At 40.9% G+C, this 24,773-nt stretch overlaps 1 protein-coding gene across 1 annotated transcript in view; it reads left to right on the top strand.

Moving 5' to 3' along the window:
• The window catches only part of LOC134353765 (anoctamin-9-like), a 133,761-nt gene that overhangs the window by 31,225 nt on the left and 77,763 nt on the right, over positions 1-24,773 (top strand). Inside the window, exons 4-13 of the mRNA XM_063062114.1 lie at positions 1,255-1,391; positions 2,895-2,944; positions 3,047-3,061; positions 3,861-3,919; positions 7,280-7,368; positions 8,813-8,947; positions 9,375-9,471; positions 20,212-20,272; positions 20,702-20,784; positions 23,387-23,491. Of these exons, the coding sequence (XP_062918184.1) occupies positions 1,255-1,391; positions 2,895-2,944; positions 3,047-3,061; positions 3,861-3,919; positions 7,280-7,368; positions 8,813-8,947; positions 9,375-9,471; positions 20,212-20,272; positions 20,702-20,784; positions 23,387-23,491 (831 nt within the window). The remainder of the gene's footprint in view (positions 1-1,254; positions 1,392-2,894; positions 2,945-3,046; positions 3,062-3,860; positions 3,920-7,279; positions 7,369-8,812; positions 8,948-9,374; positions 9,472-20,211; positions 20,273-20,701; positions 20,785-23,386; positions 23,492-24,773) is intronic.

Raw genomic sequence — 24,773 nt, 5'->3', positions numbered from 1 at the left:
ATATTTAAAGTGGAGTTTGATAGGTTCTTGGTTAGACAGGATATCAAAGGTTATGAGGAGAAGGTGGGAGAATGGGACTGAGAGAGATAATAAACCAGCCATGATGGAATGGCAGAGCAGACTTGATGGACCATGTGGCCTAATTCTGCTCTTATGACTTATTAGCCAGAGCTACCACATATAATGAATTTCTGAGGATGAAGTAATATCTATTCTGTACTTTTGTTACACTCTACTCGTAAATTCAGAACGGATGTATGGCTAAGCAGCAACCACACCAACAAATCTGATTTCCTTACAGTGAGCCTAAATGATGCATACTATATTGTTGTAACAGACTTTTTTCTGCTGTATTGCAGTATCCTCTATTTTGCTAATGCACAAAAGACAATGGGAAATTTGCATAGCATGATTAACCACCTATGAACATTATGGTAAGGAAATACAATTGGACAGTTTTCCTGTTAAAGTGAAAGCAAAATGATTGTGGATTGATAGTTTCATTGTGAGGCATGAAAGTCATCCCCAGAATGCTGGAAATAATTTTACAGTGCAAAACTGTTTATAAACCAATTTATTGAGTATATTTGGTATTATAGGAAGAGAGCAACATAAAATCAATAGAGTGAAAGGCAGCCAGGGAGGATGCACTATTACCAGTCTAAAGCAGCAGAAAAGATGATCAATGATTTGGATTGAATAAAAAAACTAGTGAGAAGAGACAAGGAAAGACTAAAGTTGACATTAGCTGTTAATCTCCTCAAGTCTTCATAGGCTGTTCCCTGGGATCAAAGAGAACTTTCACTCCATTAGCAGATGCAGTACGAGGTATTTGCTGGGCGTGTAATGGTTTGGAAGTTGGGTGCTGTTGCAGTTTCTGCAGTCATAACCAGCATAAATAGAAAAATATGTTAAAGCTTTTAATGTAACAATGGATGTCTTAAATGGTTTGCTGCAATACTTAAGAATGAGGAAAGATTGTTAATGCGGAATGCAGTAATGGTTTCCCCCATGAATGCGTGGGTTTCCTCTGGATGCTCCAGTTTCTCCCCACTATCAAAAGACGTACTGGTCAGTCGGTTACTTGGTCACTAAATTGTCCTGTGATTAGGCTAGGGTTAAATAGCTGGGTTGCTTGGTGGTGCAGCTTGTTGGGCTGGAAGAGCCTGTGCTGTGCTGTATCTAAATAAAATATATAAAATAATTAATTTGAAAACAAAATATCACAAATGAGAGTTGTTTTCTTTTCCTCAGGAAAAAACTGGCAAGTTTGATATATTCTTTGGAATTCAAGCCCCTGAGAAATTATTTGAAAAATATATACATCTTCTGGATATTTCTGAAAGGACATGCAGCAATACTGGGCTGGATACAGTCTCAAAGTCAACCAGGTATCACTGTTATCCAAGTAGAAAGCATTTATTGTGAATGTATATTTGCTAAATTATTAAAAAAAATCTCCACACCACCCTTTGATGAGAAGCTAATTAAATTCACTTAGGCATTTTGAATTCAGTGGGCCACAAGAGTCAAAAATGGTAAAAATCTTCATCATCTAAACTTCTATCATCTAAATATGAATTTGAATGTTCATATATTTGAATGCTTCTCCATATATATTATTCATGAGTAAGACTAAAATGGATTGCACCACCAGGAACCTTGACTGCTTTTGAGAGTCTTTTCTAATATTTTCATATCCATAATTATCCTGTTAAGTTTCGCAGAGGATCAACTGCAGATGAAAGTGCTGACATAGGATAGCATCTTGATGGCCCCTAAAGATGGCAGAGCTGCACAAATTAATGGTGCTATTGTATGGACATTCCCACAGTAAGCATGAATTTTTGTACCCTACATGCAAAATAGTGTTTTTGAATAATATCCTCCCCCATGCATCTGTAGAATGGAGAAATGCCTCTTTTCTAATATTTTCATATCCATAATTATCCTGTTAAGTTTCGCAGAGGATCAACTGCAGATGAAAGTGCTGACATAGGATAGCATCTTGATGGCCCCTAAAGATTTGACAAATAGAACTGAGTACAGTCAGACAGATTGGGATCCGTATTTGGTAACATTATCAAAGGGTAATATGGCAGAGCTGCACAAATTAATGGTGCTATTGTATGGACATTCCCACAGTAAGCATGAATTTTTGTACCCTACATGCAAAATAGTGTTTTTGAATAATATCCTCCCCCATGCATCTGTAGAATGGAGAAATGCCTCTTTTCTAATATTTTCATATCCATAATTATCCTGTTAAGTTTCGCAGAGGATCAACTGCAGATGAAAGTGCTGACATAGGATAGCATCTTGATGGCCCCTAAAGATTTGACAAATAGAACTGAGTACAGTCAGACAGATTGGGAACTCTCATTTCCCACAATTCTGCTCGTTTGGTCTTGCTATTACTCTCCTCCCACATTTTCCCACCACCAGACAGAACAGGGATTGAGTTCCCCTTTCCTCATCATTTACCCCACCAGCCTACGAATTTCAGCATATATTATATTTTGCAACTTCCACTAGCTCCAATATGATTTTCCCTCCCCCCACCTCCATCTGCCACATCTTCTCCCCACTCCTTTATGCTTTCTTCAGGGATCATTCTGTGACTCACTAGTCCACTTATCCGTCCTCATCCATCTCTCTCCCTCCCCAGGCACTTATCCTTGTTACTATAGCAGGTGCAACACCTGTCCCCACACCACCTTCCCCATCACCATCCAGTGCCTAACAGCTCTTCCAGGTGAGCCAGTCATTAACCTGCAAATCATCCAACCATGTTAGGAGCACTGAATGCATTAAACGTTTCTCCACACACTGTAGAGCAATTAACAATCAACTTAAATGACTGAAGATAATAGATTTTTATTTGCTCATTTCAGAATCCGAATTATAAATTTTATTCTCAGAAACACATCCATCCCAGGCATTGGTAAGGACTGAATTTATACAGTGTATTCTATTCTCTGTTTCATTAGTTTTACTGGAATCACATCTCTGAAGTAAATTACAAGAAGCTTAGGGGAGCAGACAGGAGATTCTATGGACAGTAATGAGATACGCAGACAATGTGTTGCCTCCCAGGTGCCAAGGTCAGGAACATCTCAGATTGAGTCTGTGGCATTCTTCAGAGGGAGCATAAGCAGCCAAAGGTTGTGGTCCATTTCGGTTCCAATGACATAGATCCTGCAAAGTGAATTCAGTGAGTTAGGTGCTGAGTTAAAGGATAGGACACTCAGGATGGCAATCTAAGGGTTTCTACCTTTGTCACATGCTATGGAGGGTAGAAATAGGAAGATATTATTGGTTAGTATGTGGCTAAGTAGATGGTGCAGTAGGGAGGGCTTCAGAGTTTTGGATCATTGGACTATCTTCCAAGTAAAGTGAGATTTGTACAAACAGGATAGTTTGCACCCGAACTAGAGGAGAACCAATATCCTTGCAGGAAGGTTTGCTAGTGCTGCTTTGCTGTTTTAAACTAGAATTACAGGGAGGTGGGAACCAGAGTGCCAGGGCCGTGTGTGGAGTGGTTGTGCGGAAAATAGATGTTACATCTACATGCAAGAATGGGGACTGAAATTGTGAACGTGGTGGGACTAATGTTCTGAATTGCATCAATTTCAATGCAAGGACTATTGTATGTAAGGCAGATGAGCTTAAGGCATGAATCAGCACTTTGAATTATGATATTATAGTCATTAGTTAGCTTAAATTGCAGGAGGGTTAGGACTGGCTGCACAATGTTCCAGGGTTCTGTTGTTTTAGACATGATAGAGGGGAGGTATTAAAATTAGAATGACATCCATTTGCTTTCATGTACATAATGTTTTCGTACCTTTTTAAAATAGGTGGCCTTCGTGAGTTACTGAGAAACAAGACGTTTCATTCAGCTTTCCCACTTCATGAGGTAAATTTTACTCCTCAGATTGATTCTTTATTGCCTTTACCAAAATATCTAAAGCACAAAAGCTAAACACTGAGGTATGGAAAAGAGATATCATTTTGCTACCATAAATATTTCTAATTTCACATTAACAATTTCATATAATCAAAATATCATACTGAAAAAGCAAGTTTTGTAGTAGTCACACAGGTAATTACCGTACCCGATGTGAAATTGAGTTTTTACTCATATCCCATACTGAATATATTAAGTTACTAATGAAAGAGTAAGAATACTTGCGAGAACTTGCAAATTTATCATGAACTTAAGTGCTGAAAGAAATTGTTGGTTGTTCCTTGAGTTTCATTTCAGATGTTTATTTCCTCCAGCTTTGTTGACCTTCTGGCCTTGATTAATAAAATATTCTGTATATCACCTTAACTATTTTTGTCTCTGTCCTGTGGGCTGCCCATATCTGTGGATTTGAATTCTAATGTGTCTCTGTTCCTCTGCATTTCGCAGTATCCTACTATTCATTGTATATTCCCTTTACTTGTTTGACCCCAAATGCATTACAACACATGCCACTAAATTAATTTTCATTTGCTTCTTTTCTGCTAGTCTGCTCAGTCCAGTGATAACTTTCTGATTCTATTGCTTTTTTCCTCCCCGAAGGCTTTTATTTTTGTAACATTTGCAAATATCATAATAGGACTCCTACCTCTATGAAAGTAATTAATATACAAGGCCCTACCTCAAATGCAGGAGAATCTTGAAAACGTCTGAATTGCAAGCAGAATGTACAAACAAAGGAAAATATTCTTGAATTATCAGCAATAATTTACAAAGATCAGTAGACCTCATTTCAGGGGTGAATGATGAGTTAAACAACACTTTCAATTTCTTCAAAAATGATTATATATACTAAAATTATATAACATGATGATTCCTGTTGAGAACAAAATATTGCCCTTCATCAGATATCATTCTTCCTTAAAGACAGGGAGTAAGTAGGTAGCACTGATACTTTGGAGTGGGGATGCTGATTCACTTTCTCTTGTACCTGGCCAAGTTATTGGGTATATTTAAGACAGAGTTAATAGACTATTGGTTAGTAAGGGTGTCAAAGTTTACAGGGAAAAGGCAGGAGAAAAGTTAAGAGGGAAATAGATCAGCCATGATCGAATGGCAGAGCAGAATCAATGGACCAAATGGCCAAATTCTGCTCTTATGTCTAAGGCATGCCTTCAGCACTCAGCCCAATACAGTTCTGGGAACAGATCACTAGCTGGTGAAGTTTCCAGATAAATGGAGGCAGATGGACCAAATTCAAAACACAAAGGATTCTTCAGATGCTGGAAACCCAGAGTAACGCACAAAATAGTGGGACAAACTCAGTAGGTCAGGCAGCATCTATGGAGGGGAACAAGGAGTTGATGTTTTGGGTTGAGACCCTTCATCAGAAGCCAGAATAAGAAGGTAAGGGGAGGGGAAGTAATATACACTGGAAGGAGATAAGTGAAGCCAAGACAGGGGGAAGCTAGGTGAGTGGGGGAGGGAATGAAGTGAGAAGCTGGGAGCTGATAGGTGGAAGAAGATAACCTGATCCAGAAATTTGCAGCGGAAGCTTAATTTGAGGCATCTGTAAGATTATAATTTAGATAGCATTGTATTAATATATATCCTAAAAAAAAACAAGGGACCTCATGCCTGCCTGTAGAATCTCCACCTTACTGCAGCTTAGCTTTGAGTCAGACTTGGATCTAACTTGCCACTTTCTCTTGCTCCCCATGAGCATTCACTTTACTGATTAGGCATAAGATAAACTGCTAGAAGAATTTAGCAGCTTAAGCAGCTGGAAGCAAAGGGATGATCATCAATGTTCTGGATTGAGATTGAGAATGTATAGAGAAGATGGCCAATAAATAGAAGTGAGAGGGAGTAGTTATACAGAGGCTGGAATGTGATGGGTGAAACTAGAAAAGGGTGGGAAGATTAACATATAAAACTAGGTGGGAAGGGATAGGAAAGGAGAGTTATGGGAGAAGGGATTCAGATAGATGTGTGGGTGATGAAAAATGGAATGCTGGTGGTGGGGGGGGCTGTAGGTTAGAAAAAAGGGAGAGAGATTTTGGATGGACTGATGGGGGTGGGAAAAGAACAAGGAATGTGGGTTGTTTGAAACTCAAATTCAATCTTTATACCAACGCACCATATGCCACCCAAGTGGAATATGAGATGATATTCTTCTAATGTGTGTTTGGCCTCACTGCAGAATCAGAATCAGGTTTAATATCACTGGCATCTGTTGTGAAATTTGTTGTTTTGTGGCAGCAGTACAGTACATAACAAAAAAACTAAGTTACAATAAGAAATATATGTGTATATGTATAAAAACTAAATTAAATAAGTTGTGCAAAAAGAGAGCAAAAAATAGTGAGGGTTCATGGGTTGATTCATTGTCCGTTCTGAAATCTAACAGTGGTGAGGAAGAAGCTGTTCCTAAAATATTGAGTCTGTGTCTTCAGGTTTCTGTACCTCCTCCCAGATGGTAGCAATGAGAAGAGGGCATATTCTACGTGATGGGAGCCATTCATGATAGTTTCTACCATTTTAAGGCATCACCTTTTGAAGATGTCCTCAATGCTAGGGAGGCTATTGCCCATGATGGAGATGGCTGAATTTGCAACCACCTGCATCTTTTTCAGATCCTCTGCAGTGGCGCCTCGATATCAGACAGTGATGCAATCAGTTAGAATGCACTTCATGGTACATTTGTAGAAACTTGTGAGTGTTTTTAGTGAAAAATGATAGCTTCTCAAACTTCTAACGAAATATAGCTGCTGTAGTACCTTCTTTGTAATTGCATCAATATGTTGGGTCCAGGACAGTTCCTCAGAATTGTTGACACCCAGGAACATGAAACTGCTCACCCTTTCCATTCCTGATTCCTCAATGAGGACTGGTGTGTATTTCCTTGACTTTCCCTTCCTGAAGTCCACAATCATTTCCTTACTCTTACTGTTGTTAAATGCAGCAGTGAAGGCGAAGGACAGACAAATGGGTGGATGGAGGACAACTGCTATGTAGAACAGTTGTCTCTAATATAGAAAATGCCACTGCAAATACTGAATGCAGCAGACCACCATGTCATATGCCTTACACACATCCCTGGAGACATGATGTTACCTCAAGATATTTATTCAAATTAGTTAGGTGTGACCTTCCCATAATAAACCATGCTAACTGTTGTTTTCCAGTCAAACTTTCAGGAACGTATGACAAGTGATCAAAAATGATTTTAAGAAATTAATTTAGTAAAAACTAAACATGCAAGAAAGAATACAAGCAAAGAGTTGTTCTATTTCATTTTGTTTCATTTAGGCAAACATTTGGAAGAAAGAACATATACTTCAAAATCAGTGGGCTAATTGGAAAAGCATATTTACCAAACAACCAATCAACCACATAAGGTGACTAATGAACTAATGGATCATTGCTTTCAAATTGCAGCACGTGATTTTTGCTAGAATCTTGAGGATAAGATCAAGTTGAATATCCAAGAACCAAGTTCTTTGAAATGGTAAAGAGAAGTGTTTCTAAAGGCAGGGATTTTCAAACATTTTATTCCCAAGATGGGGAAAAAGAACTTACAAGAGCCAACCTAGTGAGCCTCTTGAGAAAATAAACTAGTTTTAAGTTGCAGAAAGAATAGTGGAGGGATGGAATGGCCAAGGGAATATTTCTGATAGTGTGAGGCCAGGGTTGCTGCTATGATATGCTGCTTTTGAAGTTATCTGTTTTTTTAAGATTAATAAGAGTAGTCAAAGAAAAAACAAACAAGAACATGTGAATGCCATGAAGTGCAGCTCAGAGTTCTTTCTGGGAACTGAAACTGAAGGATCAGACGGATGCTGGAGAGAGAGAGAAAAATCAGTGTAACACCCTGGAAAAGATTTCACTGCTAATGTAATGGTCTTTCTGTAGAAGCAGTGTTTGGGTTATGGTTAGAGATAACGGGTGCTTTGGAACGTGAGCCATCCAATCAGGGGAGCAGGTTTTTGTGTTGTGTGCCTGATACTTGTGTGAGCTGGGATCCTTTGTTCAGCGGGAGATGAAGAGAGAAGACACTGGAGAGAACTGCTCATAGGATTCAACGCAGTGGGAGACCATGATTCGATGGAGCAAGGTGCTGAGGTCTATTGAGGATTGGTGAATATGACTTTTGGAAGAGTTAAGCTCCAACTTATGCACATTTAAATGTTTAATTATAATGGGCCCTTTTTGTTTTTTACTTTACTAACCGTTTAGTTAAGTTAAGATTCATAAATATAATTCATTTAATCATATACAGTGTGCTATCTGTTATTTCTTGGCACTGAGTTGTAACAGGGTAGCAAGTTACACAGCATCCACACAAACCAGGGTTTGGGGTGGGAGAGCCGTCCCAATCTCATGGGATTGGCAGGACCTGAGTGTGTATTTCCTAGTCTTACGCAGCCCAAGGAAATTGGGGAAACTGGGGGGGGGGGAGGTTTCATCAGTATTAATATTATAGATGGAATAGAAGTCAGAAAGGAGCTAGCAGAGGCAACAACTATATTTTTAAAATCTATCTTGTAGGAGGTAACTTCTGTCACAATAAAAGAAATAAGCCAGGTAATTAAAGTTAGCATAAGGTCATTTGTGGCAAGCTAGTGAGCTTTTAGAATTGTTTCAGATAAAGACCAGGACAGCATGGATTTTAAATTGACTTAGACTTCAAATGATATGCTTCTGGATTTTTGCTGTGATAAGGCACTATTTCAATACTTATTGCATTAAATGTTTAAAAAATCTAGCATTTGGTAGGGAAAGATCAGTATGTTTAAATCCTTTTGTATTTTGAATAACTTGCATTTTTCCGGTTTTTTATAGGCTCTACTTTGGAGAGCGCCTTGCCTTGTACTATGCCTGGCTTGGTTGGTACACTACGATGCTGATTCCTGCAGCAGTGTGTGGCACTGTTGTCTTTGTGTATGGATTAATCACCTTTGGAAATAATCAAGTGAGGTACTGCTTTTTGGAATATTTATACCATAGATATAATAATTATATAAATGCAATATTATAGATGTAATTGTATTCAATTGAAGCTCATATCCTTGCATTGTAATACTAAATTACGTGAGAATAGTGACTTGAATTTTGGCAATATTTCACAGTGGTGTGGATAATCCATAACATATAAACAGCTGAAGGTCATCAGCAAAGCAAATAGACTTTGCCCAATAACAATGTGAACTATATAGTGTAGTTGAGATGTAGTATGTGTAAGAGAAAATAGACAAATAGTGTTATTTCAGTGGCTTAGCATTGAAATATTGACTTGAATTCTGACCTATTGACTCTAATTTCTGAAGATTCTCCATTCTTCAGGAATATTACCTCAGAAATGCAATGAAAAGTTTTATCTGTTTTATCCCCATTGGACCTACAGTAAGGAGATCTGTGATGCCCACACAACTATCATGTGCCCACAGTGTGATCAAAGGTGTTCATTTTGGAGGCTTTCAGATACATGTGCCTATTCAAAGGTAGAGTAAAAAAAAATTTAAAGTAATGAAATTATTTTGTGAAAGCTGAAATAATGTTAATGGGAAATTTTTATTATTAATTTTCTGATATTTTCAAAGGCAATTGGACTGGTGGGTACTTAATGTCATTATTTTTATGAACAACTGAAAACTAATAGTTAACCCAGGACAATTATATAGTTTCTCAAAATTGATCCAGGAATTTTGGTCACACCACAGACTAGGCCAGGCTAGTCTTGTGTACAGTATTTCGCAAATAGAGGACTGAAAGATGAATTGATTGAGCTATGAAAGGTCCTCAGGTGGCTGGAATCTTGACAGAATGCAATAGGCATTGGATGTTTCCTCTTGTGGGAAAATTTAGAACTAAGGGAGTACTTTTTAAATTAATGAGTCTCCCACTTAAGTTTGTGATCTGGTGAATTTAATTTTCTTACCTTTGGAATCTTCCTGTTAGGATAGTGGAAGTAGAGTCTTTGCTTTTTATTTAGCTGTAGATAGAACCTCGATGAGCAAGTGGCTGAGAAGTTACTGGGAGGCAAGTGACTGAAACAGAGGTTTCATCAGATCTGGCCTGAACAGTCCAGAAACCTGTCTCTGCTCCTAATTTGTATGAATACAGGTTTCCCCCACCATCCGAAGGTAAAGCGTTCCTATGAAATGGTTCGTAAGCCGAAATGTCGTAAAGCGAAGAAGCAATTACCATTTATCTATATAGGAAAATTTTGTGAGCATTCGCAGACCCAAAAATAACCTACCAAATCATGCCAAATAACACATAAAATCTAAAATAACAGTAACATATAGTAAAAGCAGGAATAATATGATTAATGCACAGCCGATATAAAGTAGAAATAATGTATGTACAGTGTGGTATCACTTACTGGAATCGGGAAGACAGCTTGCCGATGGTGTGTTAGACTGAGTCGTCGCAGGTTGGGTGGTGCAGTGGCCCCCACCCTCCAGGCCGTGGACTGATACATTGCTGCGAGGCACGCAGGAATCCAGCGGTAGCCGGGAGGCACACAGCACATATTTAAGAAAAAAGCTGAAATAAACATGCTAATTAATTAGGTGCTGCCCGACACGTAATTGTCGGCTCAGATCAGTGCTGATTGCCGATTGCATCGCCTCTGATCTGAGCTGACATTTACATGTGGGGCGGCACCTAATTAATTAGAATGTTTATTTTGGCTTTTTTCTTAAAGATGCTCAGTGTGTCTCCCGGCTACTGCTGCATTCTCTGCGAATCGGTACTGTATCTGTCCGTGGCCTGGGTGTTGGGGTGGTGGGACACTGGAGTGTCATCTCGTCATCTGTTTCCATTAGAGCAGGCAGCTCATCTTCTCCTATGACTGCCCGCCTCGATGTCAGAAGGTCAAGGTTCGTCGTCTGCTGTGGCTGATGTGAAAGGCTTGCTTGACTGCTGAGCCTCGCGCATTTTTCTATCATACAGTTCTTTGTAAGCACTGAAACCATCTTGCAAAATCCCCTAAACCGATGTACCCTTTCAAAATTAAAGTCGTACTTTATCATTGCAGCCAAAATCTCACGCAGTGGCTTTACGTTCATTTCGCTACTGCATTCGGTTTCGATTGTTATCCTTTCCTCTTGCAATTGCATCAGCTCTTCATCGATCAGTTCTTGGTCATGGGATGCCAAAACCTGCTCAACATCATCTTTGTCAGCTTCCACAAGTCAAATTCACTTTGTCCTTACTTCGTTCACCACGATCAAAACGCTTAATTATGTCTAGTTTTACGCTAAATGTAACATCCTTACGAGCTCTTTCAGGCTTTTCCAATACCTCAGAACTCATCTTGCAAACGGCTGCTCAATACAACGTGTTAAAGCAATGCCGTTCTGAATCCGGGGGAGAGTGGCTGCTTGGGGCGCGCGCAGCTTTTTATCGCGCGCTGATTTTTTATCGCATGCTGATTTTTTTCGTAACAGTGAAAACACCTTCTGAAAGTGAAAACAGGGTACTAATGTAGGTCTTTCGTAACAGTGAGGTTTCGTAAAGCGAACGTCTGAAAAGCGGGGGAACACCTGTAGATCTGGATTTATACTCCAATTTGAGATGGCCCTGCGAAAGCCGGCGACAACTTACTGGTGGTTCTCAAACCAAGAATTACAAATGAATAATTTATTAATAATGTTCTTTCTTAAAAAAAATTGTTGTAAACAATCACCCCAAACAATGAAGAAGTGAGCAAAAGTGAGGCTGAATCGACGGTTGAGGTGCGAACAAGGTCGAGGCATGTTTGAGAAGAAGTGGTTGGAGCTACGTTGAGGCATGTTCAAGAAGAAGTGGTCAGAGATGGAGTTAGCGTGAGCAGAGAGATTTTGGAGTCTGTCTACCTAAACTGCTAGCGAGGTTTGATCGATCTAAGTGATGGGCCGATTTGGAAAGGTTGAGTGTGGGCCAGAATGTGCCGGCGGGGTCCAGGCCCAGAGCATATCGATGTGACAGGACCTAGGTCTTTGGACAAGGAATGAGATCATAAGACCATAAGACAAAGGAGCAGAAGTCGGCCATTAGGCACATCAAGTCTGCTCCGCCATTTTATCATGAGCTGATTCATTCTCCCATTTAGTCCCACACCCCACCTTCTCACCATAACCTTTGATGCCCTGACTACTCAGATACCTATCAATCTCTGCCTTAAATACACCCAATGACTTGGCCTCCACTGCTGCCCGTGGCAACAAATTCCATAGATTCACCACACTCTGACTAAAAAAATTTCTTCGCATTTCTGTTCTGAATGGGCACCCTTCAATCCTTAAGTCATGCCCTCTTGTACTAGACTCCCCCATCATGGGAAACAACTTTGCCACATCCACTCTGTCCATGCCTTTCAACATTCGAAATGTTTCTATGAGGTCTCCCCTCATTCTTCTAAACTCCAAGGAGTACAGTCCAAGAGCGGACAAACGTTCCTCATATGTTAACCCTCTCATTCCCGGAATCATTCTAGTGAATCTTCTCTGTACCCTCTCCAACGTCAGCACATCCTTTCTTAAATAAGGAGACCAAAACTGCCCACAGTACTCCAAGTGAGATCTCACCAGCGCCTTATATAGCCTCAACATCACATCCCTGCTCCTATACTCTATTCCTGTAGAAATGAATGCCAACATTGCATTCGCCTTCTTCACTACTGACTCAACCTGGAGGTTAACCTTAAGGGTATCCTGTTCGAGGACTCCCAAGTCCCGTTGCATCTCCGAACTTTGAATTCTCTCCCCATTTAAATAATAGTCTGCCCGTTTATTATTTCTGCCAAAGTGCATAACCATACGCTTTCCAACATTATACTTCATTTGCCACTTCTCTGCCCATTCTTCCAATCTATCCAAGTCTCTCTGCAGACTCTCCGTTTCCTCAGCACTACTGGCCCTTCCACCTATCTTCATATCGTCAGCAAACTTAGCCACAAAGCCATCATGAGAGCAATACAGAGGGACCTGAAAACCAGGATCAGGGAGGCTAAAGACAGGTACAGGAGGAAGCTTGAGTGGAAACTCCAGCAGAACAACATGAGAGAGGTCTGGAGGGGGATGAGGACCATCAGTGGGTTCCAGCAAACTAGCAACAGAGGAGCTGAGGGCATTGTGGACAGGGCCAACGAACTTAACCTGTCCTTTAACAGATTTGACATTGTGACGCCTGCCCATCCCCCACATGAGCCATCTGTTGTCGGCCCCCAATCAACACATGTTCCACTCTCCCCTCCTGCCCCTCCTCACAGTCCCCCACCTGCTCTCATGACTATACCCCTCCCCCACACAAAACCACCAGGTGAGAAGACAGTCTCAACCCAAGCAAGGCTGCAGGACCGGATGGTGTCAGTACCAGGGTGCTCAAAGCCTGTGCCCTTCAGCTACGTGGAGTACTTCGCCATGTATTCAACCTGAGCCTGAGGCTCCGGAGGGTTCCTGTACCGTGGAAAACGTCCTGCCTCGTCCCTGTGCCGAAGATGCCGCGCCCCAGCAGCCTCAATGACTACAGACCGGTGGCATTGACCTCCCACATCATGAAGACCCTGGAGGGACTTGTTCTGGAGCTGCTCTGGCCTATGGTCAGGCCACACTTAGATCCCCTGCAGTTCATCTACCAGCCCCGACTAGGAGTTGAGGATGGCATCGTCTACCTGCTGAACCGTGTCTACGCCCACCTGGACAAGCCAGCGAGCACTGTGAGGGTCATGTTTATTGACTTCTCCAGTGCGTTCAACACCATCTGCCCTGCTCTGCTGGGGGAGAAACTGACCGATGCAGGTGGATGTTTCCCTGGTGTCATGGATTCTTGATTACCTGACTGGCAGACCACAGTACGTGTGCTTGCAACACTATGTGTCCGACAGAGTGATCAGCAGCACTGGGGCTCCACAGGGGACTGTCTTGTCTCCCTTTCTCTTCACCATTTACACCTCGGACTTCAACTACTGCACAGAGTCTTGTCATCGTCAGAAGTTTTCGGATGACTCTGCCATAGTTGGATGCATCAGCAAGGGAGATGAAGTTGAGTACAGGGCTACTGTAGGAAACTTTGTCACATGGTGTGAGCAGAATTATCTGCAGCTTAATGTGAAAAAGACTAAGAAGCTGGTGGTAGACCTGAGGAGAGCTAAGGTACAGGTGACCCCTGTTTCCATCCAGGGGGTCGGTGTGGACATGGTGGAGGATTACAAATGCCTGGGGATACGAATTGACAATAAACTGGACTGGTCAAAGAACACTGAGGCTGTCTACAAGAAGGGTCAGAGCCGTCTCTACTTCCTGAGGAGACTGAGGTCCTTTAACATCTGCCAGACGATGCTGAGGATGTTCTACGAGTCTGTGGTGGCCAGTGCTATCATGTTTGCTGTTGTAAGCTGGAGCAGCAGGCTAAGGGTAGCAGACACCAACAGAATCAACAAACTTATTCGTAAGGCCAACGATGTTGTGGGGATGGAACTGGACTGTCTCATGGAGGTGTCTGAAAAGAGGATGCTGTCTAAGTTGCATGCCATCTTGGTCAATGTCTCTCATCCACTACATAATGTACTGGGTGGGCACAGGAGTACATTCAGCCAGAGATTCATTCCTCCAAGATGCAGCAAAGAGCGTCATAGGATGTCATTCCTGCCTGTGGCCATCAAACTTTACAACTCCTCCCTTGGAAGGTCAGACACCCTGTGCCGATAGGCTGGTCCTGGACTTATTTCATAATTTCCTGGCATAATTTACATATTACTATTTAACTATTTATGGTTCTATGACTTTTTATTATTTATGGTGCAACTGTAACGAAAACCAATTTCCCCCGGGATCAATAAAGTATGACTATGACTATAACTATGACTATCTATTCCATAATCCAAATCGTTGATGTACAATGTAAAAAGAAGCAGCCCCAACACGGACCTCTGTGGAACACCACTGGTAACCAGCAGCCAACCAGAATTGGATCCCTTTATTCCCACTCTCTGTTTCCTGCCAATCAGCCAACGCTCTATCCACTTATGTAACTTTCCTGTAATTCCATGGGCTCTTATCTTGTTAAGTAGCCTCATGTGTGGCACCTTGTCAAAGGCCTTCTGAAAATCCAAATATACAACATCCACTGCATCTTCCTTGTCTAGCCTACTAGTAATTTCCTCAAAAAACTGTAGTAGGTTTGTCAGGCAGGATTTTCCTTTAAGGAATCCATACTGAGTTCTGCCTATCTTGTCATATGCCTCCAGGTACTCTGTAACCTCATCCTTGACAATCGACTCCAACAACTTCCCAACCACCGATGTCAAGCTAACAGGTCTATAATTTCCTTTTTGCTTCCTTGCCCCCTTCTTAAATAGCGGAGCGACATTTGCAATCTTCCGGTCCTCCAGAACCATGCCAGAAACTGTCGACTTTTGAAAGATCATCGCTAATGCCTCCGCAATCTCCACAGCTACTTCCTTCAGAATACGCGGGTGCGTTCCATCTGGTCCGGGAGATTTATATATCTTTAGACTATGCAGCTTCCTGAGTACTTTCTCTGTTGTAATTGTGACTGCGCACACTTCTCTTCCCTGCCACCCTTGAGTGTCCGGTATACTGCTGATGTCTTCCTCAGTGAAGACTGATGCAAAATACTCGTTCAGTTCCTCTGCCATCTCCTTATCTCCCATTACAATTTCTCCAGCATCATTTTCTATCGGTCCTATATTTACTCTCACCTGTCTTTTACTCTTTATATACTTGAAAAAGCTTTTAGTATCCTCTTTGATATATTTTCTAGCTTTCTTTCATAGTTAATCTTTTCCCTCTTAATGACCTTCTTGGTTTCATTTTGTAAGGTTTTAAAAACTTCCCAATCCTCTGTCTTCCCACTAATTTTTGCTTCCTTGTATGCCCTCTCCTTTGCTTTAACTTTGGCTTTGACTTCTCTTGTCAACCACGGTTGCATCCTTTTTCCATTCGAAAATTTCTTCTTTTTTGGAATATACCTGTCTTGCACCTTCCTCACTTCTCGCAAAAACTCCAGCCACTGCTGCTCTGTCGTCTTTCCCACCAGTGTCCCTTTCCAGTCAACTTTGGCCAGTTCCTCTCTCATGCCACTGTAATTTCCTTTACTCCACTGAAATACCGACACATCACATTTCGGCTTCTCTTTTTCAAATTTCACAATGAATTCAATCATGTTATGATCACTGCCTCCTAAGGGTTCCTTCACCTCAATCTTTCTAATCACCTCCGGTTCATTACACAATACCCAATCCAGTACAGCCGATCCCCTAGTGGGCTCAACAACAAGCTGTTCTAAAAAGCCATCTCGCAGACATTATACAAATTCTCTCTCTTGAGATCCAGTGCCGACCTGATTTTCCCAATCCACTCGCATGTTAAAATCCCCCACAATTATCATAACACTGCCCTTCTGACAAGCCTTTTATATTTCCTGTTGTAATTTGTAGTCCTCATCCCTGCAGCTGTTTGGTGGTCTATAAATAACTGCCACCAGGGTCCTTTTACCCCTGCAATTTCTTAGCTCAACCCATAAAGATTCTGCACCTTCCAATCCTATATCACCTCTTTCTAATGATTTAATATCATTTCTTACCAATAAAGCCACGCCTCCCCCTCTGTCTACCTTCCTATCCTTCCGATACACCGTGTATCCTTGGACGTTCAGCTCCCAGAGGCATGCATCCTTTAGCCACGTCTCAGTGATGGCCACAATATCATACCTGCCAATCTGTAGCTGTACAACAGGATCATACACCTTATTTCTTATGCTGCGTGCATTTAAGTATAACACCTTAAGACCAGTATTTGGTACTTTTCGCTTTGATTTCACTGCAACTTTATTGCACTGCAACTCATCCCAATGGCTACAAGTTTGCCCCATCACTTGCCTGTCTTTCCTGACATCTTTACTGCTCACTACCTTAGATTTATTACTGTTTTCCCCCTCCTCCGCTCTGTCATTCTGGTTCCCATCCCCCTGCCAAATTAGTTTAAACCCTCCCTAACAGTTCTATTAAACTTTCCCGCCAGGATATTGGTCCCCTTCGGGTTCAAGTGTAACCTGTCCTTTTTGAACAGGTCATACTTCCCCCAGAAGAGATTCTTGTCCAATTATCCAAGAATCTGAAGCCCTGCCCCCTGCACCAGTCTCTCAGCCACGCATTCATCTGCCTGATCCTACTATTCTTGCCCTCGCTAGCACGTGACACAGGTAGCAATCCTGAGATTACTACCCTGGAGGTCCTGCTTCTCAGCTTCCTTCCTAACTCCCAGAAATCTCTCTTCAGGACCTCCTCCTTTGTCCTATCTATGTCATTGGTACCAACATGTACCAAGACAACTGGCTGCTCACCCTCCCCCTTCAGAATATTCTGGACCCGATCCGAGACATCCAGTACCCTGGCACCTGGGAGGCAACACACCATGCGGGTATCTCTATCGGGCTCACAGAATCTCCTGTCTGTTCCCCTGACTATGGAATCCCCTATGACTACCACATTTCTCTTCTCCCTCCTTCTCTCCTGCACAACAGCGCCAGGCTCAGTGCCAGAGAACCGGTCACCATGGCCGTCCCCTGTCAGGTCATCCCCCTCAACAGCATCCAGAACAAAATACTTATTGCCGAGAGGGACAGCCACAGGTGTGCTCTCCACTATCCGGGCATTTCCCTCCCCTCTCTTGACAGTGACCCAGTTTTCTGACCCCTGTAGCCCTGGGATGACTACCTCCCTGTAGCTCCTGTCTATCACCTCGTCACTTTCCCTGATAAGCAGTAGGTCATCAAGCTGCAGCTCCAGATCCCTAACACGGTCTCTGAGGAGCTGCGTCTCGGTGCACTGGGGGCAGATGTGGCCATCAGGGAGGCTGGAGGTCTCCCAGGATTCCCACACTGACACCCTGAACAAAGCACTAACCCTGTAGGCATGCTATCTAATTCTACAGGAATGAAACAGGAAAAGTAAATCTACTCACCCACTTACCTCGCTAAACAGATGAACTTTTTAAACCATTAGCTCGTACTGTTAGCTGTAAGAGCCCTGCTGTTCCTGTCTGTCCGGGCCGATTCGCGAAAGGGAGAATGATCCAATGTTTGAATGATATAAGTGCTGTGCCAGTTGGATTGAAAAAGCAGGATGTGAGGACCGGAGGTGAGGGTTGGGCCAGTTCTGCTTGCTGCTCTGCTGTTCGCTGCGCTGAGGCTGTGGGCCTGCTTCGGCTGCTTCAGACGTCTCTGGGCTCTGTGACATTTTGCTCTGATGTGTGTTGAACTGTGATTGTGGGCTTGCTTCTGCTGCTCCAGGCTTCATGTCTCTGGATTCACTTTCATTCTGAATCCTGTTTGCTTGCTTTTATTGTTTGCACTATTTGTTTTATTTTCTCTCTGCACATTGGGTGTTTGCACTTTTTTAATCGGTTCTTTTGGGTTTCTTGTTTTTTAGCTGCCTGTAAGGAGAGAAATTTCAAGGTTGTATAATGTATATGTACTTTGCACTTTGGATCCAACCAACTCTTGGACTTGGCCTTTCCCCTGACAAATACAGAATGGATCTGTACATGGAATATCCCAGGTGTTTGGATTCTAGAAGTGTTGGGGGAGGTGTAATGAGATCCAGGCATGCTTTGACAGAACATATTGCTGGGGATGGAACTTCGTCTTATGTAAAATCTGTTGGAGTACTTAACACCCTTAAATATCTCTAAGAATCAAAGTTATTTAAAAACCACTTAAATTCATATAGCAAATTTAAGGAAAGGAAATAATTCTCTAAAAATTAAATTAAAAATATACAGAATCAATTACGTATTGATTAAAACATTGAAGTTAAAATAAAGTGCATATTCTGCAGCTGAGAATCCCCATTCTAATCCTATGCATTATTTAATCTGGTGTAGGAATGGGGAGATAGTTTCCCTAATATGCTGAAGAATCTCAGCAAGGCTCCGTGACTAGACTCCACAGTGATATCTGCTTCTCAGTAAGTCCCAAACTAATTGTGAAGCTGTACAAGTTTAGGATTGACTTCCCTTAGAAACTGTTAATTATAAGACCATAAGACATAGGAACAGAAGTAGACCATTCAGCCCATCAAGTCCACTCTGCCATTTCAACATGGCTGATCCTGGATCCCATTGAACCCCATACACCTGCCCTTTCACCATATCCCTTGATACCCTGATCAATCAGGAATCTATCAACTTCTGCTTTGAATATACCCACGGAGCTGGCCTCCATTGCAGTCTGTGGCAGATAATTCCACAGATTCACCAATCTTTGGCTAAAAAATTGCTCCTTACTTCTGTTCTTAAAGGTCGCCCCTCAATTTTGCTGTGCCCTCTAGTTCTGGATACACCCACGAGAAGAAGCATCCTCTGCACATTCACCTTATCTAGTCCTTTCAACATTCAGTAGGTTTCAATAAGATACCCATGCATTCGTCTAAATTCCAGTGAGTAAAGGCCCAAAGCTGCCAAATGCCTCTCATATGTTAACCCCTTCATTTCCAGAATCATCTCCTCTGGACTGTCTCCAAGAACAATACTTCCTTTCTGAGATATGGGGCCCAAAGGTGTTAAGAATACTCCAATTGCAGCCTGAGTGGTGCCTTATGGCCAGAACAATTTGGTCCTTTATCTTTGCATTACAAACATACTAACTGACTTATTCCCTGCTTATGTCCTAACTCACTTTTAGCAAGTAAAAACAGTTTTAGTTATTGCCAATTCTCTGGCACATTTTTCTTTCCTAATGTAATAATTTTTCTTCCTTTTTAATATGCTGAACTAATGCATCTGGATCATGAATGTTATTGCTTCTCTTTGATTAGTTTCTCATTTATTTCCCCCATTCAGTTTTATATGCTTTAATGGCCCTTTTTTCTGCTGTGAACAACAATGAATATTTTTTATGATCCATAATGTCTAAGTTGCTTGAATACCTTTGGTAGGCTGGTCAAAGGAGAATTATACTCTTCTAGCACTTCTCTGGATTGATCTTTAGGCAATTAAGTATTCTAGCTTAGATCTGTTGTCATTGAACTAAAATGATAACATCGCCAATTAATTGATTCTCAGTGTGGAAGTTTTGGCAGATGAGCAAATTCAGTTATCATCTCATGTCAATGATGTTACAATAGGTATGTGGTGTTTTAGACTTTTTAAACCAGGTGCAAACAGAAAAATTACAGTTACAATTCAGAATCATGAGTGACCAGTGCTAATAAGCAAATTCTTATTTTTCTACAGATTACAGAACTCTTTGATCAGGAAATAACGATTTTATTTTCAATGTTCATGGGAATCTGGGGTACGTACACTTCCTTTGACATAGCAATGGCTATTTATTTTTCTGTTGGCAAGGCAAAACCAAGCATTGATTTGAGTGATTTCCATGATGACATCACAGTGAACCTGATTCAGTATGTACCAACATCCAGAAATTTAAACATTTAGGTGTGTGCAGGCAACCCAAATCATTAGAAAAGCCAAGCTTGATTTTTTTTGGTTTTGAAGCCAAGCATGTCCTTTCTCTTACTAATCCCACAGATAAGATCAAATAACTCAATGTGAGGTTGTAATTTTCTAGTCTGTGATTTGCTCTCACAGCACCTTCCATCCCAGAGATCTATATTACCTGTTCCTACATAACGTTTACTCTTACAACAATCTTTTAGTATTATCATAGAATACTGAACATCGGTAACTTCAACAAGTATTTTTTTCTCTCAAAATGTAGCCACTATATTTCTGGAGTTGTGGAAACGAGCCAGAGCAAGAGTCATCAGTGACTGGGATTTGTTTCATTGGGATGAGGATGAGGTAATCTGTGCTGATATACCTGCTGATAGCTGTGCACAATTTCACTAAATTGAAGTTGGAAATTATACATAATTGCTTAATTGAAAGCAAGCTGTTTGGCTCCAAGATTAACCTGTACATCCTTTCTTCCCTTATAAGTATTACATCCCTTTTTCATACATAATCTTTGCACCCACTAATTCCCTCAAAGGAAATCAGAATTGTGCTACAAAGTGTGATTTATCAAAACTTCAGTATCATTCAGCATTGTTTTTCAATTCAAATTCCTCTAGAACTAATATGGTAGTGCATTTCCATCCTTAATAATTTGTAATGTGACTCAGTGATTTGCATATTTATTATTTCCTTTGCTTATTTACCCTTTTTAGATTCATATTTTCCAGGTAAATTATTTTTTCCAAGGTGCTATTTTTAACTCCTTTAAAAATATTTCCCAGTTATATATGCTTTGGTGATTTTGTTTGTAATTTGTCGTAGACTTCCTTAATATTAATATATTCATGAATGTGTTCAATGCACAAATTTAGAAATTGATTTTGTTTCCAAATTTAAATCATTATGTACGGATTTCCTTAGTTAACGTTCCCTTAGTTATATCTCTGGATATTAATACAGTCTTCAAAGATTACGGGTTATGCACAATATTGCAGTATCCAAACAGCATGCTCTGCATGAATTTAAAAATACAAAAGAAATTTGATTTTTAATTTTAATTTAAACTGAAAATAGGAATTTCTTACAAATGAGGAGTGCCTTAAAAAGAATTAAATGAAAAACCTTGTAAGTTACAATGCACAATGTTATCTGTATGTAGCTACTGAAAATTATGAATTTCATTTTGCTTGAATTACTTGAATTTCATTTCAAACTGAAAACGAAAGAAAAAAAGCTATTAATTTCTTGAGTTTCAGTTTGTTGCATATGTTTGGCCAAATTGACAAGAGTTAAAAACCTGTGCTGATCAACTGACAGGAGTGTTCACTGAGATCTTTAAGCTCTTGCTTTTGCAGACTGAGGTACTGACCTGCTTAAACTGCCTTCAATTGTACCGGTGCCCAAGAAGAATGTGATGATCTGCCTCAACAATTATTGTCTAGTAGTACTTACAGTGATGAAGTGTTTTGAGATGTTAGTGCTGAAACATATTGAATCCTGCCTAAGAAGCAACTTAGGCAGGATTTGCCTACTGGTGCAACAGGTCCACAGCAGATGCCATTTTATTGGCTCTTCACTCAACCCTGGAACATCTGGACAGCAAAGATGCACACATCAGGATGTTCTTTATCGACTACAGCTCAGTATTCAGTACCATCATCCTTTTAAAACTGATCAATGAGCTCCCAGACCTTGGCCTCAAAACCTCCTTGTGCAATTGGATCCTCGATTTCTTCACTTGCAAAACCGAGTTAGTTCATAATGACAACATCTCCTCCACAATCTCCACCAGCACAGCTGTTCTACAAGGTTGTGTGTTTAGCTCCCTGCTGTACCCACTTTACATTTATGACTGTGTGGCTAAGCAGAACTCCAATGCCGTATACAAGTTTGCCTGTGACACCACTGTCATAGCTGGAATCAAAGGTGGTGATGAATCACTGTATAGTAGGGAGACTGAAAATCTGGCTGAATGGTGCCATAACAACAATCTCTTACTCAATATTAGCAAGACCAAGGAGCTGAGTTTCGACTTCAGGAGTAGGAAATCAGAGGTCGCCAAACCAGTCCTCATCGGAGGATCAGAGAAGGAGTGGGTCAGCAACTTTAAATTCCTCAGTATTATTATTTCGGAGGACCTGTTTCAGGCCCAGCAAGAAGGTGCAATTCAGAAGGAAGCACGCCATACCTCTACTTCTTAAGGAGTTTATGAAGATTTGACACAACATCTAAAACTTTGTCAAACTTCTATTGATGTGTAGTCACGAGTATATTGGAATATATTGATGGCTACATCACAACCTGGTATGGAAACACTAATACTCTTGAATGGAAAGTCCTACAAAAAGTTGTGGATACAGCCCAGTCCCCACCATTGAGCACATCTACATGAAACGCTGTCACAGGAAAGCAGTATCTATGATCAATGGCCCCCACTACTCAGAACATGGACTCTTCTCGCTGCTGCCATCAGGAAGAAGGTACAGTAGCCTCAGCACTCACACCACCGGGTTCATAAACAGTTACTACTCTTGAACCATCAGACTCTTGAACAAAAGGGGATAACTTCACTTACCCATCATTGAAATGTTACCACAACCGATGGACTCATTTTCAAGGACTCTTTATGTCATGTTCTTGATATTTATTTATCTATCTATCTATTTATTTATTATATTTGCACAGTTCATTGTCTTTTGGGCAATGGTTGAACAGCCAAGTTGTTGTGATCCTTCATTGATTCTGTTAAGGTTATTATGCTGTGGATTTATTAAATATGCCCGTAAGAAAATTATTCTCACGGTTGTACATGGTGCCAAATATGTACTGTGATTATAAATTTACTTTGAATTTTTGAACATTGAGCTTTATTTTTTTGAACCTACCTTCTTTAAAACTTTAATGGACTAGAAGAAAAACCCATTATAAAATGATTTATTTTATACAGGAGGAACTTGCTCTTGGGCTAATATACAATCCTGAAGTACCACCGGTAGAATATCACTATTTATTTGTACAAAAAGCAGTAGTCTTGTTCTTGACATTTGTTCTGGTAAGTGAACACCGTATAATAAATTTCTAAGTTTGCTGACACATATTAAGTCAATTAATGCCATGTTAAGTTTTCTGAAAGTCTGTGGCTATGTGAAAATGAACCAGTGTTACAATTCACCTTAGAAATTACACCTTCACTCACAGCTCAACTAGAAGCCATTGAGTTGTAACAGTAAAAATATCCTGATGAAAGAGGCTGACCACCATAGACAGAATAGTATACAGCTCTAGGCCTTTCTCTTGCAACCTTTGCAAAGAGGTAGCATGAGAATGCAGGAGTCCAACACCATGGATCTTGTCATAACCAGTCATTCAACTTCTGTGTGCTAAAATAAGTTGTTGTGCTTCCACCTGAAGACATGCTCATACCTTTACTGTTACTCCATTAGTTGTATGCTTTTCACCTTACTCACATCTGCAGCTCTTCAACAGGACAGGAAAACACTCACTAACACATTTTTCTCTCTGCCAGGAGAAATAGCTCATAACAGACATTTGCAATAGCAAATTCTCTGCCGCTAAACATCCTCTGATTAGTGAAGGATCAGATACCATTGCAGATGATCACGGGCTTATGTGAAACTTGTGTTATAATATTCCACCTGTCTTCACTACACGATAATAACATGTTTCACATGCACCACTTTTACCCAGCCTTTGTTTCTGAGGACCAGGCTCAATTCAAAATTATGGGAAGGACAATCTGCTTACTACTTCTGCAAATGTGCTGCTAGATTCAGGCAAGGAAGATGAGGAAAATATATTGCCACGTCATAGGTCATTTCCAAGTATCAGTTCAGATCTTACAACCCACAAAAAGTAGCATCCGTTTTACATGGTCAGACAGATACCAGCCTATTCAGGGGAAAATCATCAGACAATCTACTGGATCAACTCAGTAGGCCAAGCAACATCTGCAGGAGGAAATTGTCAGCATTTTAGGTTGAATTCTGCATCAGGGCTTTGGCTTCTACTCCAACTGCAGGGTTTCAACCTGAATGCCAATAATTCTTACCTTCCACAGATGCTATCCGACCGGCTGATTTTTTTCCAGCAGATTGTTGCTCTAGATTCCAGCATTTGCTATCCTTGTGTCTCCAGGGAAAAGCAGGAGAAATATGGATATTTCTGGAAAGACAAAATGTCCATCAGTTTTGCTCCAGCTAGCTCATACAAGAACTTTTGGAAGCTAGCCTATTGGAAAAGAATTTTGCACAAGCATATAGAATAATTTGGTGAATTGCCAGGAAGCCTGTAGTAGACATCAAGGAGTACAGGGG

The sequence above is a fragment of the Mobula hypostoma genome, chromosome 11 (assembly GCF_963921235.1).
Source record: "Mobula hypostoma chromosome 11, sMobHyp1.1, whole genome shotgun sequence".
In the NCBI taxonomy this organism is placed as follows: domain Eukaryota; kingdom Metazoa; phylum Chordata; class Chondrichthyes; order Myliobatiformes; family Myliobatidae; genus Mobula; species Mobula hypostoma.
This window is presented reverse-complemented; position numbering and strand designations above follow the sequence as displayed.